Below are 26,773 nucleotides of genomic sequence, written 5' to 3' on the forward strand. Positions count from 1 at the left end.
TTCACACACCCCCCCCCCCCAACTAAACTAGTCCATACTGTTTATTTATAGACGTATGCAAACACTAATCAAATAAAAAGATAAATGGAGCATCGTTTACTGTTTTAAATTATTTTATCTAAATAGTAATAGTAAATTATATTATAAATTTTATTTTTAACTATGTATTCATAATAATTATAATTATCAAAAAAAAAAAAAAAAAAAAAAAAAAAAAAAAAAAAAAAAAAAAAAAAGGAGAGAAAATTTTTTATTTTTCATGTTTGTAAAGCTATTCTAAATAATTTTAAATAATAGGGAATTATATCACATTAATCTCAAGAACCTTCGCCTTCTTATTTATAAATATGCATGCTAGTTTTCATTTGACAGACAAACTAATATGTATTTTCCCATATGATCTATGTATTTAATATTAATTAATCACTATGTAAGCCTTAAAAGGAGGTCGTATCAAGCTATTTACCCTAACGCTTTATTTTGCAGATCATATAATTCATAATAAATGTATAAAACATTATATATGATGTAAACGAATAAATTGTGCTTAAAAATATGAAAGTAACAAAGCTCTAGTCGAAGCTTTCTCCTCTACATCGATCAATGATATCCTAAAACTATTCTATAATTCTATACATGTAGTCGATTTACCGGTTGGAAGTACCATGAACTGTGAAGACATTTGATATTTTCAAATGTGTAGCGTTTTTTTCTTTACGCTCAACTTCAACCACTCTAATATATTCGATCATTTGTCAATAGATTATAGGTACTTATGCCCTTCGAAGGCGATTTAATTGTTATTTTCATGTGGAAATGACGAGGCGTGTCGTAAAATTGATATTAAAAATATTTTTAACAAGATAAAGAATAGAGTGGATACATAAGTGAAATAATAATCTAGACCGTGAAATATTTTGATTGAGCCTAATGAGAATTCAAAACATTTATGCAATTGTAAAACATTATAAATCTTATAGCATTAAAAGTATCATTGTTCAAAATATGATTAGAAATAAATTAAAATTAAAATATACATATTTTTAATTGAAATAATTTGTAGAAATGAATTTATAAAATAGGATGACATCGTTACGATTGTCTTTGGTATTTAATAATATTAATTATTTCGATAGATTATTATTTCATATTTATATGAATAAGTAAAAAAAATCTATATGAATGAGTTACCATACAAGCCAGACAGATTTGCGTTTAATCAACATCATTATTAATATTTGTAATTTATGTGATTATTTATCATTATTATGAATTTAATATTTTGTAAACAATGAATGCAAATATGAATAACTACCTCTAATAATGTAGAATATACAAATAAAAATGTCCATTATTTGACAGTAGCATAGCTTAAATAGTGATAATAACTACCACAAATTGTTATATTTCTAGGCGTAATAAATATTAGCAACATATATTTTAATACTTTGCAAATATATGAAAATTATCATTAGAAAAACTATAGCAGATCCGACCTCCTATTAAGTAAGCATTTGTCATGAAATGAAAACGTGAATATTTTCTTGTATTTATCAATCATCGGCTTTATTAAACTGACGTTATTTTTGTTGTTCTCACTTTAGCTTAAATAATAATTTTAGCAAAATAATAAATTTAAACGTTGCTTATTACAACAAATAGTAAAAGAATTATTAATAATACTGAAAAATAAATAATACAAGCGCTGTTGATATTTAAAACGTGAGAATCACGTAATGAATCCGTCTCAGATTTATTCTATATTTATATATCCATAAGTATTATATACACATAGTATTTAAGAAAGTTTCCTATGCAAGAAGATTCTAAATCAGGGATTTATGAAACTGTTACGAAAGTATAGTAAATATTTATTGTTTGTATTCTATTTTTAATCATGCATATAAATTATTTAATTTCACTTTATCGTATACATTTGTGTATTTTGAATTGTACCATTATGTATATATTATTGTAATTTGCAAAATAAAAGGTATCGAAAATAAAGCAAATATTTTTTATACTTCATTATTATAATAATTAATTAATATTACTATAGATTATCTTATTCGATATTCTCATTACATTCGAATAATCAAAAATATTTTAATTCAGGAAATTTTAACGAACGATAAAATTAAACTGTTCTATACCAAATCCATCTACCTAATTGTACAAAAAAAAAAAAAAGGAAAAAAAAAGGAAAAAAAAAGAAGAAAAAAATTCTCAATTTTATATTTGTATAAGATAATTTTTTTATATATTCGGTCATTTATGATTTAACTTTCTCATTCTCATCACATTCTGATAATGAGAAATGTCTCTTCTGTTACATGCATGTAAATGCAATAAATTCTCTTTTATTATTCATAAACGCTCGAAAATTTTTAGTTAAATTTATAAAAAGTTTAAAAACAAAATTTAACTCTGAATTCTGCGATATAATAGCTATAATTTCATATCTAAAAAGTTCCATGAAATTAAAATATTTCTTGTTCATATAATGAGCACAATTATTAAAACACAAAATTTCTTAATACATATATCTCTTGTTTTATCTTTAGCATAATCATTAAGAATTTTTCTGTTTGCATATTTATTTAATACAAGTCAATATTTGTTGTTGATATTTGTATTCTTTGACTATTAAAAAAAAAAGCATACTTTGCCTATAGTAAGTGCCAAGAAGGTCAAGAAGAATGTTTGTCAACAATTGTCGGAAAAACGATTCCTAGTATGTATACGACACTGCTTAAAATTCATAAAAAAAATTCTATATTCTTTACTATAAACAATATATATATATATATATATATATAAAAGAAATGAAAATCGACTCACAATCTAGAAGTAATAAGTTTGATTTTTTAGCTTTAACTGCTTTATTAAGTAAATTATATTTTATGTAAACTAAATATAATTTTATTTAATAAAGTAATTGTATAATAAGCCATGAAATCGTGATAACAAAGGAATATAAAGTTTTTTATAATAGAAAAGCAGTTTAAAAACTTTTCAATTTTCATATTAAAAATAAATTCGTAGAAAGTAGTCATATTTTATTATTGCATTATTTATCACAGATACATACGGCAAATTGATAATTAAAATAAATGATTATTAGACAATTTTCATATGGTAAGGAAAATTATCATTTGATAATTATCATTTGATTATTCGGAATAGGAAAATGGAGGCCCAAATGAAAGATTCGTTGCTAAGGCTAATGGTGGGGGCAAAATGGGAAAGAAAATGAATGTGTTCCTGCATCTCTATCATGGAAAATTATTTTTATAAACATTAATAGACGATGTCAGCAGATGACACAATTTTGCCTTTGTATCGAATCTTGAAATTCAATAATTTTTAATGAATTCAAAACATGATCCAGTATTTTTGGAAATCCTTCGACAGGATAAGAATATATCAAAATTTCTAGATTCATTTTTCGGATTCCTTTATCGTTGGTAAGTAATGACAGAACAATACGAATTTGTAAAGTAGTTAATAAAAATTAAGTATAATCATAAATTAAAGTGTTTTTTTTTGTTCTATGTGAAAACAGCATGAAAAAAAGTTGTATATATTATAAATATAGAAAATATAAAAAACGTATAACTATTTTATCCGTTTCAATTAAAAAATTTAGTCATTAATATGTTTATCTTTTTTATTTGCTATTTAAACGCGTACATTTGTTTGGTCTTTTCAGTACTTTTCTTTTCACTTATTTGGATTTATACGTAAATAAAGATAGGTTAAGTTAATAAATATTCATTGGCATAAAAAAACAATTTTCCAGATGTACATAAAATGTATATGTGTATATGCTTAACATATATATATATATGTATGTATATATATTCAACAAATTTTAATAGTAATTGTTAAATAACTGTAATAAAATAGTTATCTCACATCAAATTAAGTGTTACCTTTCATTAGTCAACAATAAATAAATTCATTTTTATTTCAATTTTACCATATGTTCTATTAAATAGCTCGAATCGTGTCATATTACGATTACATCCATTTTACAAAATCACTGATTCTATGGTCTGTTAATAAAAAAATTTTATTTTCATCGAGCTTATGAAATTACTACTAAATTATTATTTATGGATTAAGTAAACAAATAAATAATAAAATATAAAATTCAAGAATATTCATAATTGCAGTACTGATTTTTATGTTGAATCTTCTCCGGAACAACGACTTGGGTTTTTGCCGGGAGTTGCGGAAGATCTTGTTATCAGTACTTTCCGAAACTGGAAAAATATTATTACAAAAGCACCTGTAGTGGAAACTGAAAATCCAGTAAACATCGAGGAAATGTCAACTACCAACGTCGAGAACGCAAAAAATAGCAAGTCGGATTTTACAAATGACAATTCTGAAAACGTAAGATAACATTGCCATTTTGTTCAAGACTAAACTTTTGTCTAACTTAGTAATTTTAACGAAAATAAATAATTACACATAAAGATGTTAATATGACAATCAATGCTTAGCTAAATAATAGCAATTATTATTGCACAAATAAAAGAATTCATCATTTTCTCACATTGTAATAAATATATTAAAATGAAAAGCTCTATACTAAGTCATGATGATTATCCTGATTGATTTTATCTTCTCTTGACATTCTTTTCATACTCCTAAGTTTCATTGAATAATTTTTTTTTTGTTTTATTTTTGCTCTTAATTCATTTTAATAATAAATAAAGCAATTTAATAATAACAATATACTTGCTTAATATTTTAAAAAAATATAACAGTTATTTTTACACGGGTATTAATTTAATATATATTTTATTAAATATAATCGCTCTTATTCAATATTTATCATATTATCTTTTTCCATAATACATCAGATCGGATGTGGCAAAAAATATTTTGGAAATATTAATTAAAAAAATTTAAATATTAATAATTTATTAATTATTTATTAAAAGGTTATTAATCTTTGTAATAATTAATTTGTCTTGTTTAAAAATAAAATTTTACACATTTAGAAGTTAATAATTTAACGTTTAATGTATCAGATACTATCGCAAATGCCTATTTGATATTAAAAATAAGAATCTGGCCATTTCACTTATATTTCATTCATAGAAACGTTTTAAGGCATAATAATATTTATATATGTAATATCCTTAAAATACCATTGAAATTACCATATTGTATTTTTTATAGATAATAGATTATGGGTCATATAGTTAAGAGCTGACCATACATACATTAACACAAAATTCATTTCAAACAAATCGTACGTCAAATCTACATCATTTAAATGATGCATCAATAATTCAATATGTATAAGTATGTGTACATTTTCTGAATAGAACCATCATAGTATACATATATATATATATATATTTTTTTTTTTTTTTTAAGCAATTTATTAAATAATCTAGTCACTTTTATCATAGTGTACAATTTGTAGTAATGTAAAAATGAATTATTTTCAATAGATATAAAATCTAATGGCAAAAAAAAAATTTAGTATCAAATGAGACGGTAAAATGCCAAGAAAAATAAAATAAAAAGCTAAGAATATTTGAAAATAGCTCAGCATCAACCGTGGTTCTTTGGGCCATAAGAAATTAAAATATTCTGACGTAGCCATTAAGTTCTCCCGATTGAAAATGACCGTAGCAACAAACTAGAAATTTGAAAGCCACGAGTCGTTACGTATAGAAATGTAGAGAAATGAAAACTTATATGATGTAAATTGAAAGGTTACTATTGAACGAATTATCAAGCGAGTGAAAGTTAATTTTCATTTATATGCTATGAATCAATTCCTGATAGTTCAATAATGTATTTTTAATTAATATTAGTTATAAACTTTGTAATATCGTCGATCAAATTTGGTTTAGAAATTAACACGACTTTTATATCGTTTTATCCATCTAAATCTGCAATTGCTTATTCGCAACGAACTTTTAGTTTTTAAGTCGACAATTAAATATGTTTAACAATAAAATTTATATATAAAAAGAAAAACAAAAACAAAAAAACAAAAAAAAAACAAAAAAAAAAAACAAAAGAAAACAGATTGAATAGTTTTGTACTAGAACTTGTATGAGCATACTATTATTTTAATTTAAATTAAAGTGAATTGATAAGTAGCCGACCAATACTCTATGGTATGGAAATTATGTTAATTACATTAAAAAATCGCTGAATTTTTAATTAAAATAATATGATTCGAATTAATAAAAAATAATTCATTAAGACAGAATGGACTCGGTAATATTCATTTATGTGCATTCTTATGGTATAGGACATCTTATTTATATTGGACAGTTTTTATATTATAAACTTTATATTATATTGCAATAATACACAATTTACATACATACATAATTTTATAATCACTTTACGCCTTATACGTCAGCTTGTGCGAATTTTTTTTTTTTTTTTTGAAAGAAATGATTAATAATATTTAGGGCTTGTTTTTATAATATAAATGTATTTTATATTTACTTTAATTGTTGCTTAATTTTTTAAATATTGAATTAAATGTTTAAATTTACATGCTTGAGAATTGCTCGTTTGCGTTATGTTATAGTATTTTAATTTTAAAGAATATTAATTTTTATATGAAGATAATTATAAAGATATAAATATTAAAATTGATTGGAATATATGAGTTAACGATGCGCAAATATTACAAAAGATTCATGTTTAAATATGAATATCTAATTTAATGTCATCCTTTCTATTTCAAAATTGAATGTGAAAGCAATTTTAAATGCCAAAGTCAACAATTTTTAATGACTAAATAATCACTCGTTTCATAGCTAAATATATATTTCCGATTTTTAGAACAAATGCGTTAAGGTTTTAATATATATATATATATATATATATATATATATGAAATTACAAATAATTTCACATGGACATTGCAAAGAATCTTAACAATAGGAAGCGCAGATGACTTTTTGTATTTAAATGCTCAATATTAGCAATACTTATTACATTAAATAAACACGAGTCAATATTAAAAATTTACCAAACTAGCCACACCGTTGAATTTTTCATTCATTGCCAATCTGAAATAACGTCACTTAATAGACATAAAGAAAGCTGACATACTCAGATTAAAATCAATAGAGTCAATAGCCATTGCTCATAGATCGAGGCAATCGATTTACCTTAAAATAGTCAAACTCAGATGCCGAATGATTGATGAGGCAGATAATTGCCAGTTGCTTAAGAATAAATGAATGTACAGACGAATGTCGTGGAGGAGCCATGGACCAAGGATACCAATACGTCTGATTATTACAACGGCGCCTCCTGCAAAAGCTACAGCTGGAGTCAATCGATTGTCGACCTTGATGTTCTCGTGCCCGTACCCTGGGAAGTGCGTAATTCAAAACAGCTACGCGTCGTCCTCGACAGTCATGAAATCGAAGTGACGAAACTTGGCGTTAACGACAGTCTGACACTGGTTAAGGGACGACTCTCGTTTAAGACCAAGAGCGGCGAATCCTACTGGTATCTCGATCCTGGCAAACACCTCACCGTAAGTCGAACTATTTCCCTCGGCTTTCCTCTCGTAGCTATTTATGTCTCAGCTTATAATGTGCAACTCTCATTTACGCGAGAGCTAACGGGTTAATGCTTATTCGGTTAGAAAGGCTCCAAAGGCTGTTTGAATACTCAAGCTTCCTTAATGCTACGAGACAAAAATGTAGATAATGTCGATGTATATTGTAAACAAATTTGAGCATACGTGTTAGGAAATATTGTATAACTCCTTTCGGTATTGAGAATTAATGCGTGATAAGAGATTGTTAGCCGAAAAGGTTGCATTTTCGGATAAATATGAATTAAGTGTTGAGCGAAGAACTTTTGAGAATATATGAAGCATGTATTACACCTGTCCGTATATTATCAAGATTTTCTATTATCATTATTTTCAATCTGCAATAATTTCAGAACATAAAAATGGGAACATAATAATGGGACTTTGACAAAGAAAGTTGATGTATTGCGCCATATTAAAATAAAAAAAATTAACATAATTTAGAGTTATTTATTAATTTTATTATTTTGAACTCTTTCTCTCTCTCTCTCTCTCTCTCTCTCTCTCCCTCTCTCTCTACACACACACACACACACACACACACAACATATTTATATATTGATTTTTTTTTTTGCACTTACTTTCTAATTTTTTTTTACGACAATTTAAAATCCAAACATGGGTGGATTATATTTATAATTGCTAAAGCAGAAATCCTTGGAAAGATTTTTGATAGCTTAAACGTTTTAAGTAAGCTAATATACGTTTAAGAAGCTACTTTTCAAGTATCTCGAATATCGAATTTACCATCATCTTAACCATAAAATGAATAAATAAATCTGATCCAGTAGAGCTCACTAGGAACCTATCTTCCCTCGTTCAAAATTATTCATCTGCTTATAAAACGAGTAGAGCCGATTTAAGAAGCTCCAATTTAATGTAGCCTTACGCTCTTCTGTGCTCATCCCCTTAATTTTGTCAAAATTATATCTCCACTGCGAAGCTCAAAAGCTCAGCGTACTGTAACGGCTGTTGTAGCTACATCTGGAAAAGGCGAATGAACGTTGGTGGGAGTCGCTCTTGGAGGACGAGCCGCTCATCGAGCTCAGCAGGATCGATTGCACGCGGAAATTCGAGGAGATGTCCGAGTGCGAGCAGATGAAAGTGGAGGAGCTCATGTGGAAGCAGAGGCGGAAGTCGTTTGCCCAACCCACGTATGAACGACTAGTGAGGTCTCGAATAATGGCGCCGGCCGATACGAGTGGATCGAGCCTCGTTTTTTCTCACGATTTTCCCTTTCTCTGAGGCGCGTTTGCTTGATCCTGCGCGCCGTCCTTCACGCGTCGAGCATCTCCACATTTATCCGTTACTTCTCGTTGCCCAATGCACTAATGTTGCCGTTGCGCCACTGCCAGAGTTTTTAAATGCTCGATCGACGCGTATACGGGAAAAATCAATAATCAATCTACATGTCGCACCTCTTCGCAACCTCTTCGCAACCTCTTCGACAATGTCAAATGTTATGTGAACGAGCAAATTTATCAAGTATCATAAACATTAGTCTTTTTTTTTTTAATTTAATTTATAATGATCACAACCTAAGTCTAAAAGAATATTTAATGTTTTTTTGTAGTGATTTTTTCTAGGCTGTAATAAAATTAAGATAATGCAATGTAGAATTAGGAGACAAAAAAATTTCAAAAATCTTCCTTAGAAAATTATGCGTCAATTAACGAGTGTAACATGCTTTAAACGATTAAGAAGATTTACTCGTAATGATGTGCGCTAAAGTATATTTGAGGCTTCCTTGAATATACTTGCCTTTAATTGAATTGATTCGGAAAGATAAATAAATCAGTCGGTAATTTTCGATAATCCAATAAAGGTTTATATTATTCATATTTATGCATTTACTAAATATACTAATAAAAAGCACGGAGGATCGATAATGTTCTTGATTAACGTTAACAGACCAAGTAATTTCTCTCGCATCTTACAACTTTATAAAACAATATTAAAAAAACAACAAAAATAAATATTGCTGGAATATTACCGAATACATTTGACAATAATGGAGTTTCCAACATCTTGGACCAACTTCGATAATAGCACAATAGCTATTCAAAATTTATTTTACAAATGAAACTACACACTTTGTGAGACATTGAGGATAGTAAAATTTTTGTGTTTACATAGCCATATATCTTATCATCGAGACGATTAACGTTTTTCATTCTACGAAATTAACTCGATTGTCAATAAATTTAATTACAATTCTTAGGAGCACTACACGCGGACAATAACAGATGTACTTTATCTAAACCAAGCCTTATCTAAAGCGTAAAGACCCTTAATCTTATTCTGACATCGCGATCTTGCTTATCGCCTGAAAGAACAAAATTCAAATAAAACAATAAAATAACTTGCCCATTCGATTAATAGGCGTCGTGCGTGCCAAGCCAAATTCACACTCGTGTGTCCCGAGTACACGCGCAGGGGCACTTATCGTGGCATTCACCCTGAGGCTCCACCCGCGTTAATAGTGCGCGACTCGCTTGCAGACTCGGGGAGAAAATTGGCTCTCTCCGAGCGATAAAACGACGGAGCGGAGAAAGGGGAAAGGGGCCGGTAGTCGTTGATACGTGCGTACGGGAGCCGCGACATTATTCCCTTTGCTTCTCGTTATAGATAAGCGAGCGGATGCTACAAGAAGCCTGGAACTCCGAGGGATCGGCTTTCTTGAACGTCCACTAGGATCCCTCGACATTTAAATGCAACAGGCTCCTAAAGAAGAGGCATTGGTGCAAGACTCCGATTATTTACTTGTCACTCTGGCTCCATGTTTACTGACTGGCTAAGTGCGCTTTAAGGATATACTCCGCGCCGGATGTATTGAGATCTTACCCAATTCCTTATTGTTGGCAATTTGCATGTGGAACGAAGCGCTATCCTGTAAGCAAAGCCATTTGGTGAAAAACATTGCTCAAGAGAGAAAGAAAAGTGTATGGTCACGTATAATACATTATTGTTTGCAATTATTTTCAAGTTTGTGGGCTTCACGTTATTTTGCCTTTTTCACAAGTTAATATTTCCGTTCCTTTTTTATTTAAACATTTGAAACTTCTGAATAACGTTCTACAAGCAGTATTCTGTACTCATTATAAAAATGATCAAAATATTCGTTAACAATAAACTTAATAGATTAATTAATAAATTAATAAATTAATAAAAATTTCATATATATTTTTTACGTATAATCAACGATGTATTTCAAAAATCCTTATGATCTTGTTTGCTCCAAATACATATATATTAATATAATTATATTAATACAGATAATATACATTAAACAATGTTTATATATATATATATATATATATATATATATATAATATTTTTACATAAAATATAAACATATAATATTTTTATATAATATATAGGCATGTAGTATATCGATTTTTACAAAAAAGAGAATAAAAAAAATTGTTAATTCGTAATAATAACAAAAATTATTTTTACCAGACGATGTACCGTAATGAATCGGCAATTCACTCTAATGAAAATAATGTTGAAATTGGCTGAGAATTTAAATTAATTATTTCTTTATTATGATACGATTAAAAAAAAAAATTGAATGAAATAGATCAATAATTTTTTTGGTAAATATTTTTTTTCATAACTATTTTTATTACAAATTTAATTAAATATAAAGTATTATGTAAAAGCCAATATTCTTTACTATAATTAAATGAAAATTATACTATTAAATTAAAGCAATCTATGGCATTTGCAACGATTCATATATTCTCTTATTTTTTAATTTTTAATTTTATTTTTTAATCGTAAATTTTTTATATTTAAATTGAGAATATTATCAATTCTTCGATAATTAATGGTTAAAAAAAAAAAAAAAATTTAATGCCATATGGATGGATGATGGCAGAAATGTAAATTTAACAATTCTTTTTGATACTTATATGATAATATAATTTATCAATATTTTATTACACCTTTTTCACAATTCAAATTGTTTAAAATGTCACTATTTGAAACTCAGTAATTATCAACATAAATAATTTATGCATAAATGAAAATATATTATAGACATCTTTTTATTTTAAAAATAATTGTTTATGTCTTTTAAACTCTTTATTAATTAAAAAATAACATTTATTAAAAAATAAATTTCAAAGTCATTTTAATTAATTTTATGGTTTTATACGAGTTTCTAAATCACTTCAATATAGTTAAATAATATTAGAAGCATACAAAAATATTTTTAACCACCTGATGCATTTCTAGCGAATACTTCAAAAACCATCAAAAGAACATAATCCCTCAGTATTTCCAAGATTCTTAAGTTTTTAACTGTGCGTTGTCATTATTTTAAAGAATAACAATAGTAATAAATTTTTTAAAAATATTATTTTCTAATAATATCACGTATAATATGTCCCTAGATTTGGAACAAAGAGGCTTCAAATAAATAAAAAAAAAAAAAACAAACAAACAAACAAACAAACAAACAAAAAATTTAAGAATTTATGGTTTATAAAAACAGTTAATAAAAATTTTATTATTGAAATTTGATCCGTAAATGCAAATTACAAAATATTTTATCGTGCAAGAACTTTAACACTGTTATATTAATATTACGTATATTTGCTTGCTTTAGCTTCAATTAAAATTTGTATTTTCAACAAATATGCTCGCATAAAGAAAACAAACGTAAAGCATATGTCACTAATGTGCACATTAAGTACTTATATTACCATTGCTCATCTCAAAAGTAGAAAGACCAAATGTCAAAGGAATGGTTCGTGGGTGAAGGGAAATTTTTAAAAGTGAAATCGTAAATCCGACCTCACTGATATTTAAAATAATACAAATATTGGATTCAATTAGTTTAACCGATTGAACTGGACTATGCTCCGCGCGGTTTGTAAAACAATGCGACAATAAATAGCCTCACAAGAGCGAAAATTCAATCGACTGTTCCAATTTTTCATGAGACCAACGAGTCTTAAAGGCCTACTCTCATCGCATTCACGGAAGTGCAAAATCGAATCGGGAAATTAGCTTTTCTGGCATAATACAGCTTAGCTAACAATAACTTCCGCCGGAAGTCACTGCAAATGCAAAGCCAGACTGCGTACGCACGAGGCGCGAAAAAAGTTGGTGCGCTTGGGCCAACGATTTACCTTTGTTTTTCCCGTACGTGCCAAACAGGGACGTACCCCGAGGAATCGATGCTCCTTGCCGTTTCCTGGAATTTCAAGAATACTGGTGTAATAATTTTCAACTCCATCTAAGTACACGCAGGCCTAACAATCTTTAGCACTGATGAGTTGCACCCCGCAGAACATTTTCAGGAAGGACTAAGGACTATATAACGAGCGAAAACCATTTATTAGTAGTAGAAAGATATTCAAAGATATTATCATTTAAAACGGTTCTGTTTATATTATATTTAAAGCTGCTAGGTATGCCTTACACGTGTTTACTTCTAACGCGCAGTCCTAATTAAGTATAATATACATTACCTGGATTTCACGAACAAATACGATTTGCGATACGATTTCCGTTTCCTTCGATGTGGATTAAATATTACTTATTAAAATACTAATTTATCATTCATTGTCCTAATCCAAATGGAGTTGCATGAGTAAATACAGTTATATGAGCGAATAAAAAATATCCTTCGAATATAAATTTATTTCTATCGCTATTAAATGAAAGGAAGATAAGGAAACAGGGAAATTTATGAAAATTCATCAACAAAGGATATCTATCACTCGAGCTTCCCATTTAAATATTTTCCATTTATCGAAAAGTGAGCGTACGTGAATGTAAGATAAATTGTATACAGTTTTGTATTCTTTTGGTATCTATCATGTCTCACATATTTTTTATAAATTTAACATTTTTTATAATATCGTTTACCGTTGCATAAATTAAATTACAACTGTTATTTCAATTTCAAAATATTGAAAATATATTTCTTTGAGATTGCATTGTAGTTTTTTATAATAATTTTAAATCAAATTTATATTCTATATATATTTTATTATTCAAGTGTCCAAGTTACCGTGAAAATAGTTATAGTAGTAGTAGTAGTAATAATAATAATAATAATAACAATAATAATAACAATAATAATAATAATAATAATAATAATAATGAATTAATAAATTAATAAATCAATATATGAATACGTGAAATTTTTTAATAAGAAGATAAATAAAATTTTTTAAAATTAATTTTATAAAAGTGAATAATTTATATTAAAGAAAAATATAATAACAATAGTATTTTTATAAATTATATTATTACTAATATTACTAATATTATATACTAATATTACTCAAGGGCTGATTTATTAACGATAAAACAGCTAATTTAAATCCATCACAGATCTTCGCTCTCTTTCAGAATTTTGTCGAATGCAGAATTATAATATAATATACAGCTTTTTAATTCTGATTTTAATGTATTGACATTTATAATAAAAATTTATGTATAAAGCATTAAAAAATAAAGAGTTGTATTTTAAATATTTGTAAATATATATATATATATATATAATATTTTCATTTTATATGTGCATATTTATATATATTACATATTTGAAATACAACTCATAGTTTTAATGATATTTTATTGCTTTTTAAAGTTCTATATAAGCAGATTTATGGAACTTTTCAATAGATATTGTTATTTCAATATTCGACTGATGTGTTCAAACATTTCTGCCTTCCAAGAAAATTGCAAACAGCAAGAAGCAATAAAATTCGATGAAAGCAAAATAATAAAGCTCATTCCTGTTTTAATATGTTCTCTTTCACACCGATTATTGTCAACAATCAAAATTCATTGAATGTCACTACACTTTCTTCCGATACTCGTTCGATTAATACGAATAATTCGTCTTGAGAAAAATTTAGCTTGAAAAATTGAAAAAGTAATCCGTTTTTATATTACCGAAATTTCAGTACATCTGGTAAAAATTAATTCCAAAACTATTCAATATACAACTTAGCCATTATTGATATTCTTTCGTTTGTATTTGTACAATAATTATATTACTATATATTCTATGGTGTTCAATATTTATATTAAAAAATAAAAATATTATACATATACTTTTTATAGATGTATAAAGCTTTTAACAGCTGATTATTATAGCATCGTCTGTAGTAAATTTGTTATAAATTTAATTTTACGCATATAAGTATATATTTATTTATTGTATACTAATAATCAAGACTTTTCTCATGGAATAATATTTTTTATATAAGAAGTATAATAAAATCATGTGCAACAACAGACACACAATACAGAACTTAAGTATTTATTTGAACTTGCGACCAAGTAGGTATTAAGAGAGCCTCTTCCTTGAACTTTTTATCATACAATTTATATTTCACGCTATGAATTACGTTAATACAATAATTAATATATCACAATGGTCGTACTTTTATTTTTTATCGTATCTTAAAGAAGTAATCTAGTAGTTCAATTACTATATCGATCGTAATTGTAGAAACATTGATATTTATTGATCGTGACACTTGGATCAATATATCAAGTATATCATCAAAGTTTCTTAAAAATTAACGATTCTATTTGTTAATCAACGGGTAAAAGCGTGTGACTTTTTAAAATTCAAACTGCGTACACGCCGACATGCTTGCGAATATTCCCGAGTGCCAATACATAGGAATGAATCTAATGATTTTTAATTTCTTTCTTTTTTAATGCTACTTGAAACTTCGTAGACCTTATTATTATTATTATTATTATTATTATTATTATTATTATTATTATTATTATTATTATTACGCAAATAAGAAGGGCGGAGAAAATCAACATTTGACTATGTATGCGCGTGCTAAATCATCCTTACCGGAACGAACGAAAGTGCCTGTGTATCTGCGAATACACTTGAAAGCTCGAATGCCTGATTCGCTTGACTTGCACCATTATTTTGAGATTAGAATAGATAACATTAATTGGCTATACTTTTTCCGGATGGCTTTATACGCGTCAATTATCCTGCCCATTTTTTACTTTCCTTCGTCATTGGAGCCTCGAGCAGTTCATAACGACGAAGATGAAAGGCTTTGATAAATGAAAGATAAGCTTTGGTGTGAAAATTGGTGTGAATTTTTTCTGTACACCTTACTTCAAATAAAACTTTGAAACCTTTATATCTTTATGTAATTTGCAATAAGCATAAATTTTTTTTTTAAATTTAAAGTACCTTTAGATTATAAAACCATTTTTAATGCACAGCATTAAAGATTTTATTTAATAACGGGTTTATCTATTGTTTTGCATTAGTAAGCTCATTAATAAATAAACACCGTATACGTAAATAAATATATTCGAATCACCTAAAACACTATTGTTGTGGGCCTCTTTTTTTTTTTTTTTTTTTTTTTTTTTTTTTTTTTTTTTATGAAAATCCAATTGATTTGTAAGTACATTTATACAGATTATTCATTAAACAGAGCTTAAGGATATTAATATAATAATAATTGTATTTTACTTATTTAACTATATATATACGGATTTATTAATGTTTCATTTTACATATTAAACTGATAATAATTAAAATATAATCTTTTTACGTGAAATAGAGAGAACGATATATTAACAAATAGTAAATATTAAATATTGAAATAATGTATCACATTATTTCACAGTATTGTTATGTTTGTTCTATAGTGAGAACTTAAATTTTTTATCTAATTCGTATATTCTTACATAAAAAATAGTCATACCTCGACCTTTCAAGAAGATTATTGACAGACAATAATAATATTGAAAAAAATAGATAAATATGTTTTTACCATTGCAATGTTGAAGAATAACAGAATGTAATTCTTAAAGTGCTTAACGACTACTTTATTAATATTATTTTTCACGAAATTCGAGGATTTTCGATGAGTTTCGACATTTAAAAGAAAATATAATCGAGCTTGGTTGTAATTATCCATGCACTCACCCATCGATTACTACAATATACTCTCTGTATTTATTTACTAATTAAATAGAACTAGAAAAACTTGAGATAATCATTAAATTTATTTAATGATACGAAGTTAATAATTTTTCAAAGCATATTCACATGTTTATAGACAGGATAATGTAGCAAAATCATCAGTGCCATTTATTAAAGTGTTTTTAATAACAACTTCTTCTCCTTATTTATTCGCATTGATAATTTAAGCTAAAGATAATTTTTATAAAAATTGACTAATTTCGTACTTTTGATAATATTCATCTTTACCTTTAAAATTCTTGAAAATCATTGGTTACTCTGATTTTATTACTTAGCATCGGCAATTTTAATTGAAATTTAAGACATTTAAATGATAATTCTTTTATCAAACAAGTGTTCTCAAGTAAGGCGTTATATATTGTGAAAATAATATGATAAAAATTTGCAATATTTCTATATGAATGGATAGTCTGTTATATGCAATATTAAAAAAAATATTTATAATCTATAAGTATTCGATGGTATTGTAAAAATTACAATCGCATGCTTGTAAACAGAGAAAGTAAGGTGGTATAAAAATGAATTTGTAAAGCTTATGGAAGCAGATGATGAAATGCTAAAATAAAAAAATAGAGGAAAGGAGAGAGGAATAGTAAAGGAGCTCCGTCCCTATACTTGCCTTATATACCTGCCAAACGCTTGGAATTCATTGTTTTTTTCCCCCTCAAGGCTTAGTGCCGATGCGTACAAAAAATCATCGCCGACGTTCCACTGCCGCTTACTTTGGGCTTGCCTGTATTTATACGCTGTCGCACATTTTGTTCTCTTCGATTCTCCAATTCCTGTTATAAATAAATATAAATTGTTCGATATTGTCTAGGTTGCGCCTTCCCGTGCATGATTATCCATTTGAATTGTGGGCCGCGCAATCAATTGCATTAAGTATTTGAGTAACAAATTACTACAGTAGCATCCGCTTTACGTTTTAATTGTGATGTTAGAATGTCGACGCTTGGTGGCGCCATCGTCGGCCCTCCAACTAGCGAAATCTCGTAACTGATATTCCGAAGGCCAGATTTATGCATAACCGGAGTCTTCTCAACGCTTCCTACTTCTAATACACGAACCTTTATTGACTTTATTCACAGCCGCAAAATAAATCCTCGGTAAATACTTTAATAACGTTGCTATAAAACTTATTAAATTTACTTTTATTGTACGAATTTTTGTAATTTTTTACGAAACGAAGCCATACGTGTGTGAAAGTTATAGATTGCTACTATTCCTATTCGCTTGCCCAATCTAGGAAGATCGAGCCTTTTATTTACTAATAATGCATTCTTTTCGTAGATCCAACTCTGGATAGAATTATAATGCGAACGATAGATCGTGTATAGATAATCTGACAGGACTAAAATTACAACGAACTTAATAAGGAGATAATCAAGGAGGTCATCCATCGAAATGTGGGTTTGACGCTGAAAGTATTGCCGACGTAGCGTACACAAAGTCAAGCTCGGCGAATACGTATCGCAGCCGAAGGAGCCGAAACATTCCAAAGTGACCGCGAGGCCCTATGGGGCGAGGCAGAAAGGTCGCGATTGGCGATGCGACGACCATTCGAGGGAGTACCGTCCGGGCGAAATAATACGTTCGTGGCTTCGCGAAATCTCCTCATTATGCACTTCGTCTCATTCTCATTCTCATCCCGGCCATGTGTGCGTACGTAGTGGACGGCCGCGAGCGACGTAAAACGAGCATCGTGAATTGCGGTGGGAGCATATAGGGAGGGAGAGAGAGCTTGGTGACTACGGAGGACTACAACGACAATGGGGGGAGTAACAGCAACAACAGGTACCGGCGGCGGGGCCCACCGATGTGTCTCGAGAGCCAGGCTGTTCTCATCTTGCGGAACTTACCTGCAGCGAGCAAGCGAATAAAGGCGGCAGCGGGGAAAAACGGAGGAATGGATTGCGGCCGTGGATCGTCGTGACCCGTGTCTCTCTCTCTCTCTCTCTCTCTCTCTCTCTCTCTCTCTCTCTCTCTCTCTGTGTTTTCTTCTTTCCCTCCGGCGACTCTCATACGTTTTTTTCTTCTTTCTTTCGATCGGTCGACAGATTTTTTTCATACTTCCTGGGCAATAAGGACTCTCGTCTGTTTCTCGTAAAGAATCCTCACCGCTTTATTGTAACGTCCTTGTTAATACGCTTGCGCAACATGTAGCACATACTGTCAAATCCATTCCGTTTCTGATCGATCGCTTGCTTATCCAAGAAAATATCTCCTAGATCCTTGCATAGACAATTGTATGTTAAATAAGTGCATTTGAAACATTCTATACTTTGTCGGGTCATTAAAGTGATAGGTAGGAAACTCGTGAAACACACATGTACTTTTTACATATGTAATTTTGCAGTTTTGCATTCAAATTGCAGCCGATAAACTTATTTACAAATAATTACGCAGTTTCATCTCTGCGATTATCAATGGTAAACTTCAAAAAATTCAAAGCAATATTGACAAGAATTAGCCGATAAATAAATGAAATCTAGAGATTATTATGTATTATATCTGATTTAATACATACACAATTATTAATTCATAATCAATAATTCTGTATTAAATTCTTAAATCATGAACAAATATTAAATATTGTCCATTCGTATAGCAAATAGAATGACAGATTTATCAAATACTCGACGTACTTCTGGTAAAAGTACCGATTAATGACAATAAAAACAATTTTAATTTAACAATATGACAATACCGTAATGAAGTATAAAAAATCATTTATTATCTCTTCAACAATTCTTTGAAAAAGTTTAAGAAATTTATTCATTAAATTATCTATTTACCGTGATGCGAGTATAATTAAAAAAAAAAAAAAAAAAAAAAAATGCAATTATAAAGACTCTTAAATATTTGAAAATATAAATAAGTCATACATATAATTGTATGTTTTTATTCTTAAAATTGAAGTATTAATCAACCAAGAAAAATCTATATTCATAGAATGGTATGAAAAATATGAAACATAGGTGCCCAATATAATTATAAAAAATTTTATATTAATAATCCTAGTGTTGAATGCATTAAAAATCAACAAGTTTAAATGTACACGTGTCCTTCAATGCTATGATATATACTTATCTGAATAACGGTTTTCTTTACATTTCTTTTCTATGCACCTCACACTATTTATCATCGACAATTTATCTAAGTATTATTTTACAACACGATTAAAAAATGATTAGGGTACAAGTGAATTGTTTGATCTGCACAGTATCGAGCCATTATCGAATGACTATAATGTGTTTATTAAATACAAGATACATACGATTCATCATATACAAATGAATATTAGAATGAACGAATGGGACGATCCAATGTCTATAAATTTTAATGAGAGCACAAATAATATCCATAGTTTTATTAGAACTGAAAATTAAAGATGCTGGACAGGAGGAGACAGATTGCCGTGTTGAATAAGCGTTGAATGTGTATATATGCAAAATTTATGAATGTGTTTATCCTTATATTCATATAATAATAAGTATATATTGTTATAAAATATTAACAACTTTTAAGATTAGAATGGAAAAAATGTTTAATAAATAGCCTTACCGAAAATACATGATGTATTTTACAAAAAATTTCAAACACTATATTCAGTATCGCTGTACTTAAGTATTTTCAAAACTTGTTTAATATATATATATATATATATATATATATATATGGCCTAAAATATATTACAAACTTGCATAAAATATCCGACTGTAAAATCGAAATAATTTTCTTTTTCATAAATAAATTTATCAATAGCCAAATGGTATAATTAGTGCGATGATGATTAATCGCCATACAAAATTGTAAATTCTAATTATCTTTAATCTCTCTTGATACGTGTTTATATCGACTATTTTATTATTTTTACATTATTTAAAAACTTTCAGTAGAGTGTTGTACAATCATTTATTAAATTAATAGAAAGCATATTGCTATTTATTTTACAAGGGAAATAATTACCACTTAATTTTCATGTGAAATATTAATTTTAGAATTTTACACAATTTTACTTTAAAACAACGCCATTTTAAAATTGATTCTACTTAGATCTAAATATTTTATAATTATTGTATTATATTACTTAAAATAATAAAAATGAGGATTAAAAAATTTACACGAGTATTAATGACTACATTATTGCAAACGGACTCTTACATTTTATATTAATATATTTCAATCATAATCAATTATCTTATTAGTTAATTTGATTTTATTTATTATTAAGCTGGTACCGACGCACGTATATATCTTGTGAATTATTAATTTAGTTATTCTGTGGCTTATAACAGTTATTACTCACTAATGTATTTAATAATTGAATAAAATTGAAGATACTTAATTTAGAGTAAACACGTAAATTCTTTAACCGTACAATAACAATAAATATCTAATAAGTGAAAATCTGTTCACCTTTTTATATAAAAAGACGTAGTTGTGCCAGATTAGTACTAAAGATACATTGTTAGCCTAAACTAACGCAATTTATAACATTAATTTATCTTAAGCTTTCTAATTTATATTCACATATTTATAAAGTATAATGAAATAGTATTAATACTTTAGTATTAACACAAAAATAATTAATTTGTTTTTATAAAATTGAAAACATTATAAATATTCCTTTTCCAAATATGGCAATCGCATTAGAACGTTCATCATCATACAAATGATTTTTCTCTTTATTAATTGTTTATGACATTATCTTATTCAGTTTTAACTCATAATAGAAGGTTAAAATATAATATATTAGGTTTAATATTAATCAACTTTATTGAAGCATACAGATTTGAATTTCACAGACGATTAAATTTTCAGTGCCAAGAAGTAATTACTTGTACATGGTAATAATATTGAATATATTGAGATCTTATTTCTGACAAATTCCGCCGTATAACCACTTCTCAATATAATTATTAATTTCGACAGGCAGTTTTTAGGAATCGTATTCAATAAAATGTAATAGTAAATTTTTAAATATATATTGCAATTATACGAAATTTGTTATTTATTAAAGTACGATGAAATCTAGACTCGCTATATCACTATTCATTGGTTCAACTGTTCAAATAATAAATCAAATTATATTCAATTTCTTAATGGATTAAAAATTGTATTATTGTTTTTCTACAATAATAAATAAGTCTACTATAAATTTTAAAAATGTTGATATATTATAAATATTCTAAACATTACAATATTATTACTTTTTTTTTTTTTTACCTTAAGTAAAAAAAGCACAAAAGCAATATAGGTGGTATTAATGATTTATCAAGTATTAAAAGAATTCTTTACTTCTCTTGGTAGTGATCAATTAATTAAAGTATAAATAATTTTTATATTATACAAATATAATTATAATTATAATTAAATATATAATTTGATATTACATATATACTAAAACGGTATGAATGGAGCAAATTTTTCTCATCCCGGTACAAATATAAAACGATGGAAGGAAGAAGATTCTTTCTGACTGAAAATCTTTTTAGATGATTTTCTCTGAATTTACACATTCATTATGTGCTTTTATATAAACTATAAAGATACTCGTGATAAAACATTAATTACATTAATGCTTCATAATGACGTAATGAGGAAATATTTTTTATCAAATGAATGTAAAAGTAAAATCATCATATTGTTATAATATGAGTTTATTTTATTTATAGATCCATTTTGGCTGATTAAGGATTTTTATAACTCATTATTAAAGATTTTCATTGCATGATATTGATGGAGTTGCGTATACATGCTTTTGTTGCAAATATATATTAAGTTGTAACTAAATAAATTAATTACCGATATTTCGTGTTTGTTTTTCAGAATATGTACAGTTATGACATTCACATAATCTAAATAATTATTTTGATATAATATTCATGATTATATCGGATTATTTTCGGATAGCCTCAAACGTTTTTATTGCTTAGTACAACACATTAATTTCACAAATAATGTCAAATATATAATAGCTACGAAAGAAAGAAATATTTTAATTAATTGCATCAACATATTTATATATAATAATATAATATCTCAATTATTGCAAAAATAATTATAAGACAACTTTATAAACTTATTTATAAATCTAAACTCTACTATTATCTGAAGAAGATTAATTCATTGTATTTAAGAAAATATTGAGCTAAATTAAATTAAATTTTTCTTTATACAATTTAATGAAATTAATAAATTATTAATAAATCTAAAAGTATGTAATTATTAAAAACAATATGCAAACTTAGAATATAAGTAAGCAATAAATGTCTTATATCAACATAAATATTATAAAAATGGAAAAGTAACAAAAATAAGTTTATATTTAACTATATAACAAGAATATAATTAATTCTACATTATTATTATTCATCATCATCATCATCTTCTTCTTCTTCTTCTTCTTCTTCTTCTTCTTATTATTATTATTATTATTATTATTATTATTATTATTATTATCATTATTGGTGTGGTTGTTACTGTTGTTAGTGCTGCTGCTGCTGCTGCTGCTGCTGCTGCTGTAAGTGAATGTAATAAATGTGAGATCTTTGCTCGTCATTAATACTAAATGATTGATTCGAAAATCTGATAGAATCACATAATTACTTTATATATTTTGATCCTCAACGATCATTCTTTATTTTAATTATTCAGGATATTCCAGCAGTTATATTTGTTCGCTACTGTAATATCTTGAATTTTCTAGAATACTGGCATTGCTTATTTAAATTTGGCTTTACTAGACTTTAAGTATTGCAAATTAAATATTGATAATATTCGATGGTTGTAAAAGAAATTGCTATTCGAGGTTTGAACTTTCAAAATTTTAATATACCTGTACAGCCAGTCGATATTACTATATCTTGTCTAAATACTGTGTATATTTATTATTTTAATAATAGCATATATATATATATATATATAAGTGAATATATAACATTTTAATTAATTAATTAATTAAATTTTACTTATAAGAAAAAAGTTGAAAAAAAAATATTGTAATGAAAGAGAGTAGTAGCATATGAAACGTTGAAATAAATTATAACAAAAGCCAATAGTTAAACGCATGAATAAACAATTTTGTCATCACCCTAGTATTGAAATTTTAATTTGAGAAATTAATATTGTAATGACTTAATTGACAATACGAATGAATTTTGACTGCACTCCGTGGCGTGCATATGTATTTAACATTTGCGCTTGATCAACGATAGTTTATCAATTCGATTTTCATAACTGTAATCATGCTATAACTAGGACAAATAGTTTATGCATTAAACCTACTAAGAAGTCCGTTATAAGGTGTGATAAAAATGGCTAACAGTAATAATCAATTAAAGGCGCTTGGTAAAATAAAACCATAGGATATTCGTGCAGACGGTGCGCTTAACTAAGTTACGCACTAATCCGCCAAACGTTTATCAATCAAGCGAGAGGATTGTGGATCCAGATGGCAAAAAAAAGGTGCTGGCGCGTAGCAGAAGGGCTGCCGCCAGCACGTTTTTCGTATGCCCAGCGCTCTCGGAAAAAAGAAATATAAGACTGTGGACGACGCGAAAGGTCAGGAGCGGCCATGACAACCAACACCGACGTTCCAATGCTCCCAAGAATGAACATCTCAAGCAGACGAGCGGAGGGGCCGGAGGGACAACGGTGGTTCTGCCGGCGACGGCGACGGCGGTGGCGATGGCGACTGTGGGACCGAAGGGGATGGGTGGGCAGCAAAAGAGAACGTCCTCATCGCGTTCGCAGCAGCCGCCGCCGGTAGAGATGCTTGGTCGCGAGAGGAGAATCGTCAGGTGGTTCAGCAGGTGTTACGCCGGTTTTCCAGATAACAGACCGATCAGCCTGGGTACGGGCTTTCGACGACGTAATCAATTCTTGACTCGTTCGTCCTTTGGCATTTAGGAACGCGTCAATTAATTTTACTCCATAGGCGATGCTTTATTTTAACCGTTGTTGACTTGTAATAACCCCCTCCCCAAAGGATTAGGTCAGAGCTCGCATTACATTTACGGTGAAACTTATGAGCTCGATCGAGGGAATTATTTTCTTTATTTAAAAATGTTCATGGTCGAGCAGCGATGTCAAGAAAACGTTAAATTGACGATTAAAATGCTCTTTGATAAGTTGCTTACACCATTATGCTTTTATTGGCAAAATGTAGATTTGACATAATGGCATTGGCGTATTCTCATAACTTTGTGGCTGATGTGCGAGAATTGACAAAATAACGGAATACCCTTCATACTATTATTGAATTTACTTTTTATCTTTCTTCACGGGAATTGTGCCAATGCGTTTCAGGCCTCATAATGATGAACCAACCCGTGCTCAAATAACTATCGTTCTGTTTCGGCTTTCTTAATAATCGTCGTTTAATTTTACGATCAACTTCGGCAGGACTGGTAAATCTCAAGGCACATAATTATTATTCTGCATTTCAATTGCTTGTATAAAGAAGAAAGAATTTAAGCCTTATCGTAATAATAATTCTAATGTAATCAACACCAAAAATCTACGGAATATTCGATTTGATTTGACCTCGTCGTCAACTTTAGAAATTTTAAACTTTAGATGTTGAATTTGTCAACTCACGTGCCGCGAGCATGGGAGGATACGTGACACCTTATTAACAAGTCTAAATTAAGTAGTCCTTCGAATGAACTTGAGCTTTCCACTTAGTTGAGGTTTTTAATAATTTTGAAATGAGCGAATGAAACGCCCGGATGAACGCTGGAAATAATATATTACATGAAAATTTTATACATTTATGAAATTACTTTTACATCTGAAAAAATAATTACATGAAAATTTTATACATTTATGAAATTACTTTTACATCTTATTTATTAATTGCTATAGAATCGTTACGCACATTATAGAGAACGCAGTATAAAACTCGTAGAAATTGTAAGATTTTATTACATAATTTTCAATCAACATTCGATAGTTTTTCAATATAGAGTTTTTGTAGTCGGTTCCTGGGGTACCCGAAACATTCAGTTCATTATCTATTGATTATCTATTTCTGTTCGTAGAAAGAAGAATTTTATTGTAAAAAGTCGAATTACATTGTATAGAATTTCCTTTATAAGATCCCTTAGGATGATTTTTTCTCTATACCTGTAGATATTTCTTTTTTACTCAAGTTTCCACGCGAAATCTAATTTTCACGGAATTCTCTTGCTTGCCACAATAATTTAACCTCCGTTTCAAGCATTACATATTCGAGTATAAATGAAAATATAACTAAAAATATGCTACTATATTTTTTTGTAGTGAAATATTATTGTTTGAATTTTCAAAATTGGTATGAAAGTCTTTTTAGGAAAGTAAGCACGTAATTTTCATGACAAATTCATTGAAATATCAGTTCTGAAATTAAATCGTAATTTGAAAAATTCTTAATTAAAATATTTATTACAATTTATATGGGTTAGTACATAACATTTATTAATATTAGTATCAAAGTTACAAATAAAATAGGTACGATAGATACTATGCTATGCCATAGAAATGCTTTTATTCTATTTCAGTGTATGTATTTTAGTTACATACAGCACTTGTTAGTAAAAGAATACCTGCACATTTTTCAGTACAGCCGATCGAAAAAAATTATCTATAAATCTTTACTTATAGCTCGGGTGAGAGAGAGGGAGAGAGAGTGAGAGAGGGGGGGGTGAGGAATAACTTCGTCCTGGCGAACTGAATATTGTATAATTCTTGTATGAAATGCATCCGGAGGCCAACACATATCCCGTAAAACTGCTTGCATGCTGTCCCTCACCCCTCTCTCTTTCTCCACCTTTCCCTATCGTTTCATTAAATCACAGGTGAAGAATACTTATAAATTTGGGTGTAAGTATCGAAGGAAAAGCAAGCACCAAGTTCTCTGGCTTTCGTGGAAGGAAAAAAGAGACAAGCCTGACTTGTGAAGGGAACACCTCAAGATCTCCAAGTCTGGGCGAACGAACCTCATCGGGGCTAGGAAGCACTGAGAGGCTGGATAGCGACCGCTGGAGTGCGGCAAAGGGGACGGCTCAAGTAGAATGAACGAGAGAGAACGAGAGAGAATGAGAGTGAATGAGAGAGAATGAGACAAAATGAACGAAAGAGAGAGAGAGAGAGAGAGAGAGAGAGAGAGAGAGAGAGAG

The 26,773-nt window shown here is 28.4% G+C and overlaps 2 protein-coding genes across 2 annotated transcripts in view; both read left to right on the forward strand.

The window, feature by feature from the left end:
• Window positions 1-3,357, forward strand: part of Lrrk (Leucine-rich repeat kinase) — a 21,331-nt gene extending 17,974 nt beyond the window's left edge. Inside the window, exon 22 of the mRNA XM_011495669.1 lies at window positions 3,187-3,357. The gene's annotated coding sequence lies outside the window, so the exon portion shown is untranslated. The remainder of the gene's footprint in view (window positions 1-3,186) is intronic.
• An 804-nt stretch (window positions 3,358-4,161) lies between these two features.
• LOC105359164 (nudC domain-containing protein 3) lies at window positions 4,162-9,037 on the forward strand. The gene is made up of 3 exons (XM_011495668.1): window positions 4,162-4,401; window positions 7,247-7,540; window positions 8,582-9,037. Exons 1-3 carry the CDS (start codon window positions 4,333-4,335, stop codon window positions 8,846-8,848), a joined length of 630 nt encoding a protein of 209 aa, XP_011493970.1. The 5' UTR covers window positions 4,162-4,332; the 3' UTR covers window positions 8,849-9,037.
• The last annotated feature ends 17,736 nt before the right edge of the window (window positions 9,038-26,773 follow it).

This window comes from Ceratosolen solmsi, unplaced genomic scaffold, assembly GCF_000503995.2.
Source record: "Ceratosolen solmsi marchali unplaced genomic scaffold, CerSol_1.0 scaffold11, whole genome shotgun sequence".
NCBI classification, from domain to species: domain Eukaryota; kingdom Metazoa; phylum Arthropoda; class Insecta; order Hymenoptera; family Agaonidae; genus Ceratosolen; species Ceratosolen solmsi.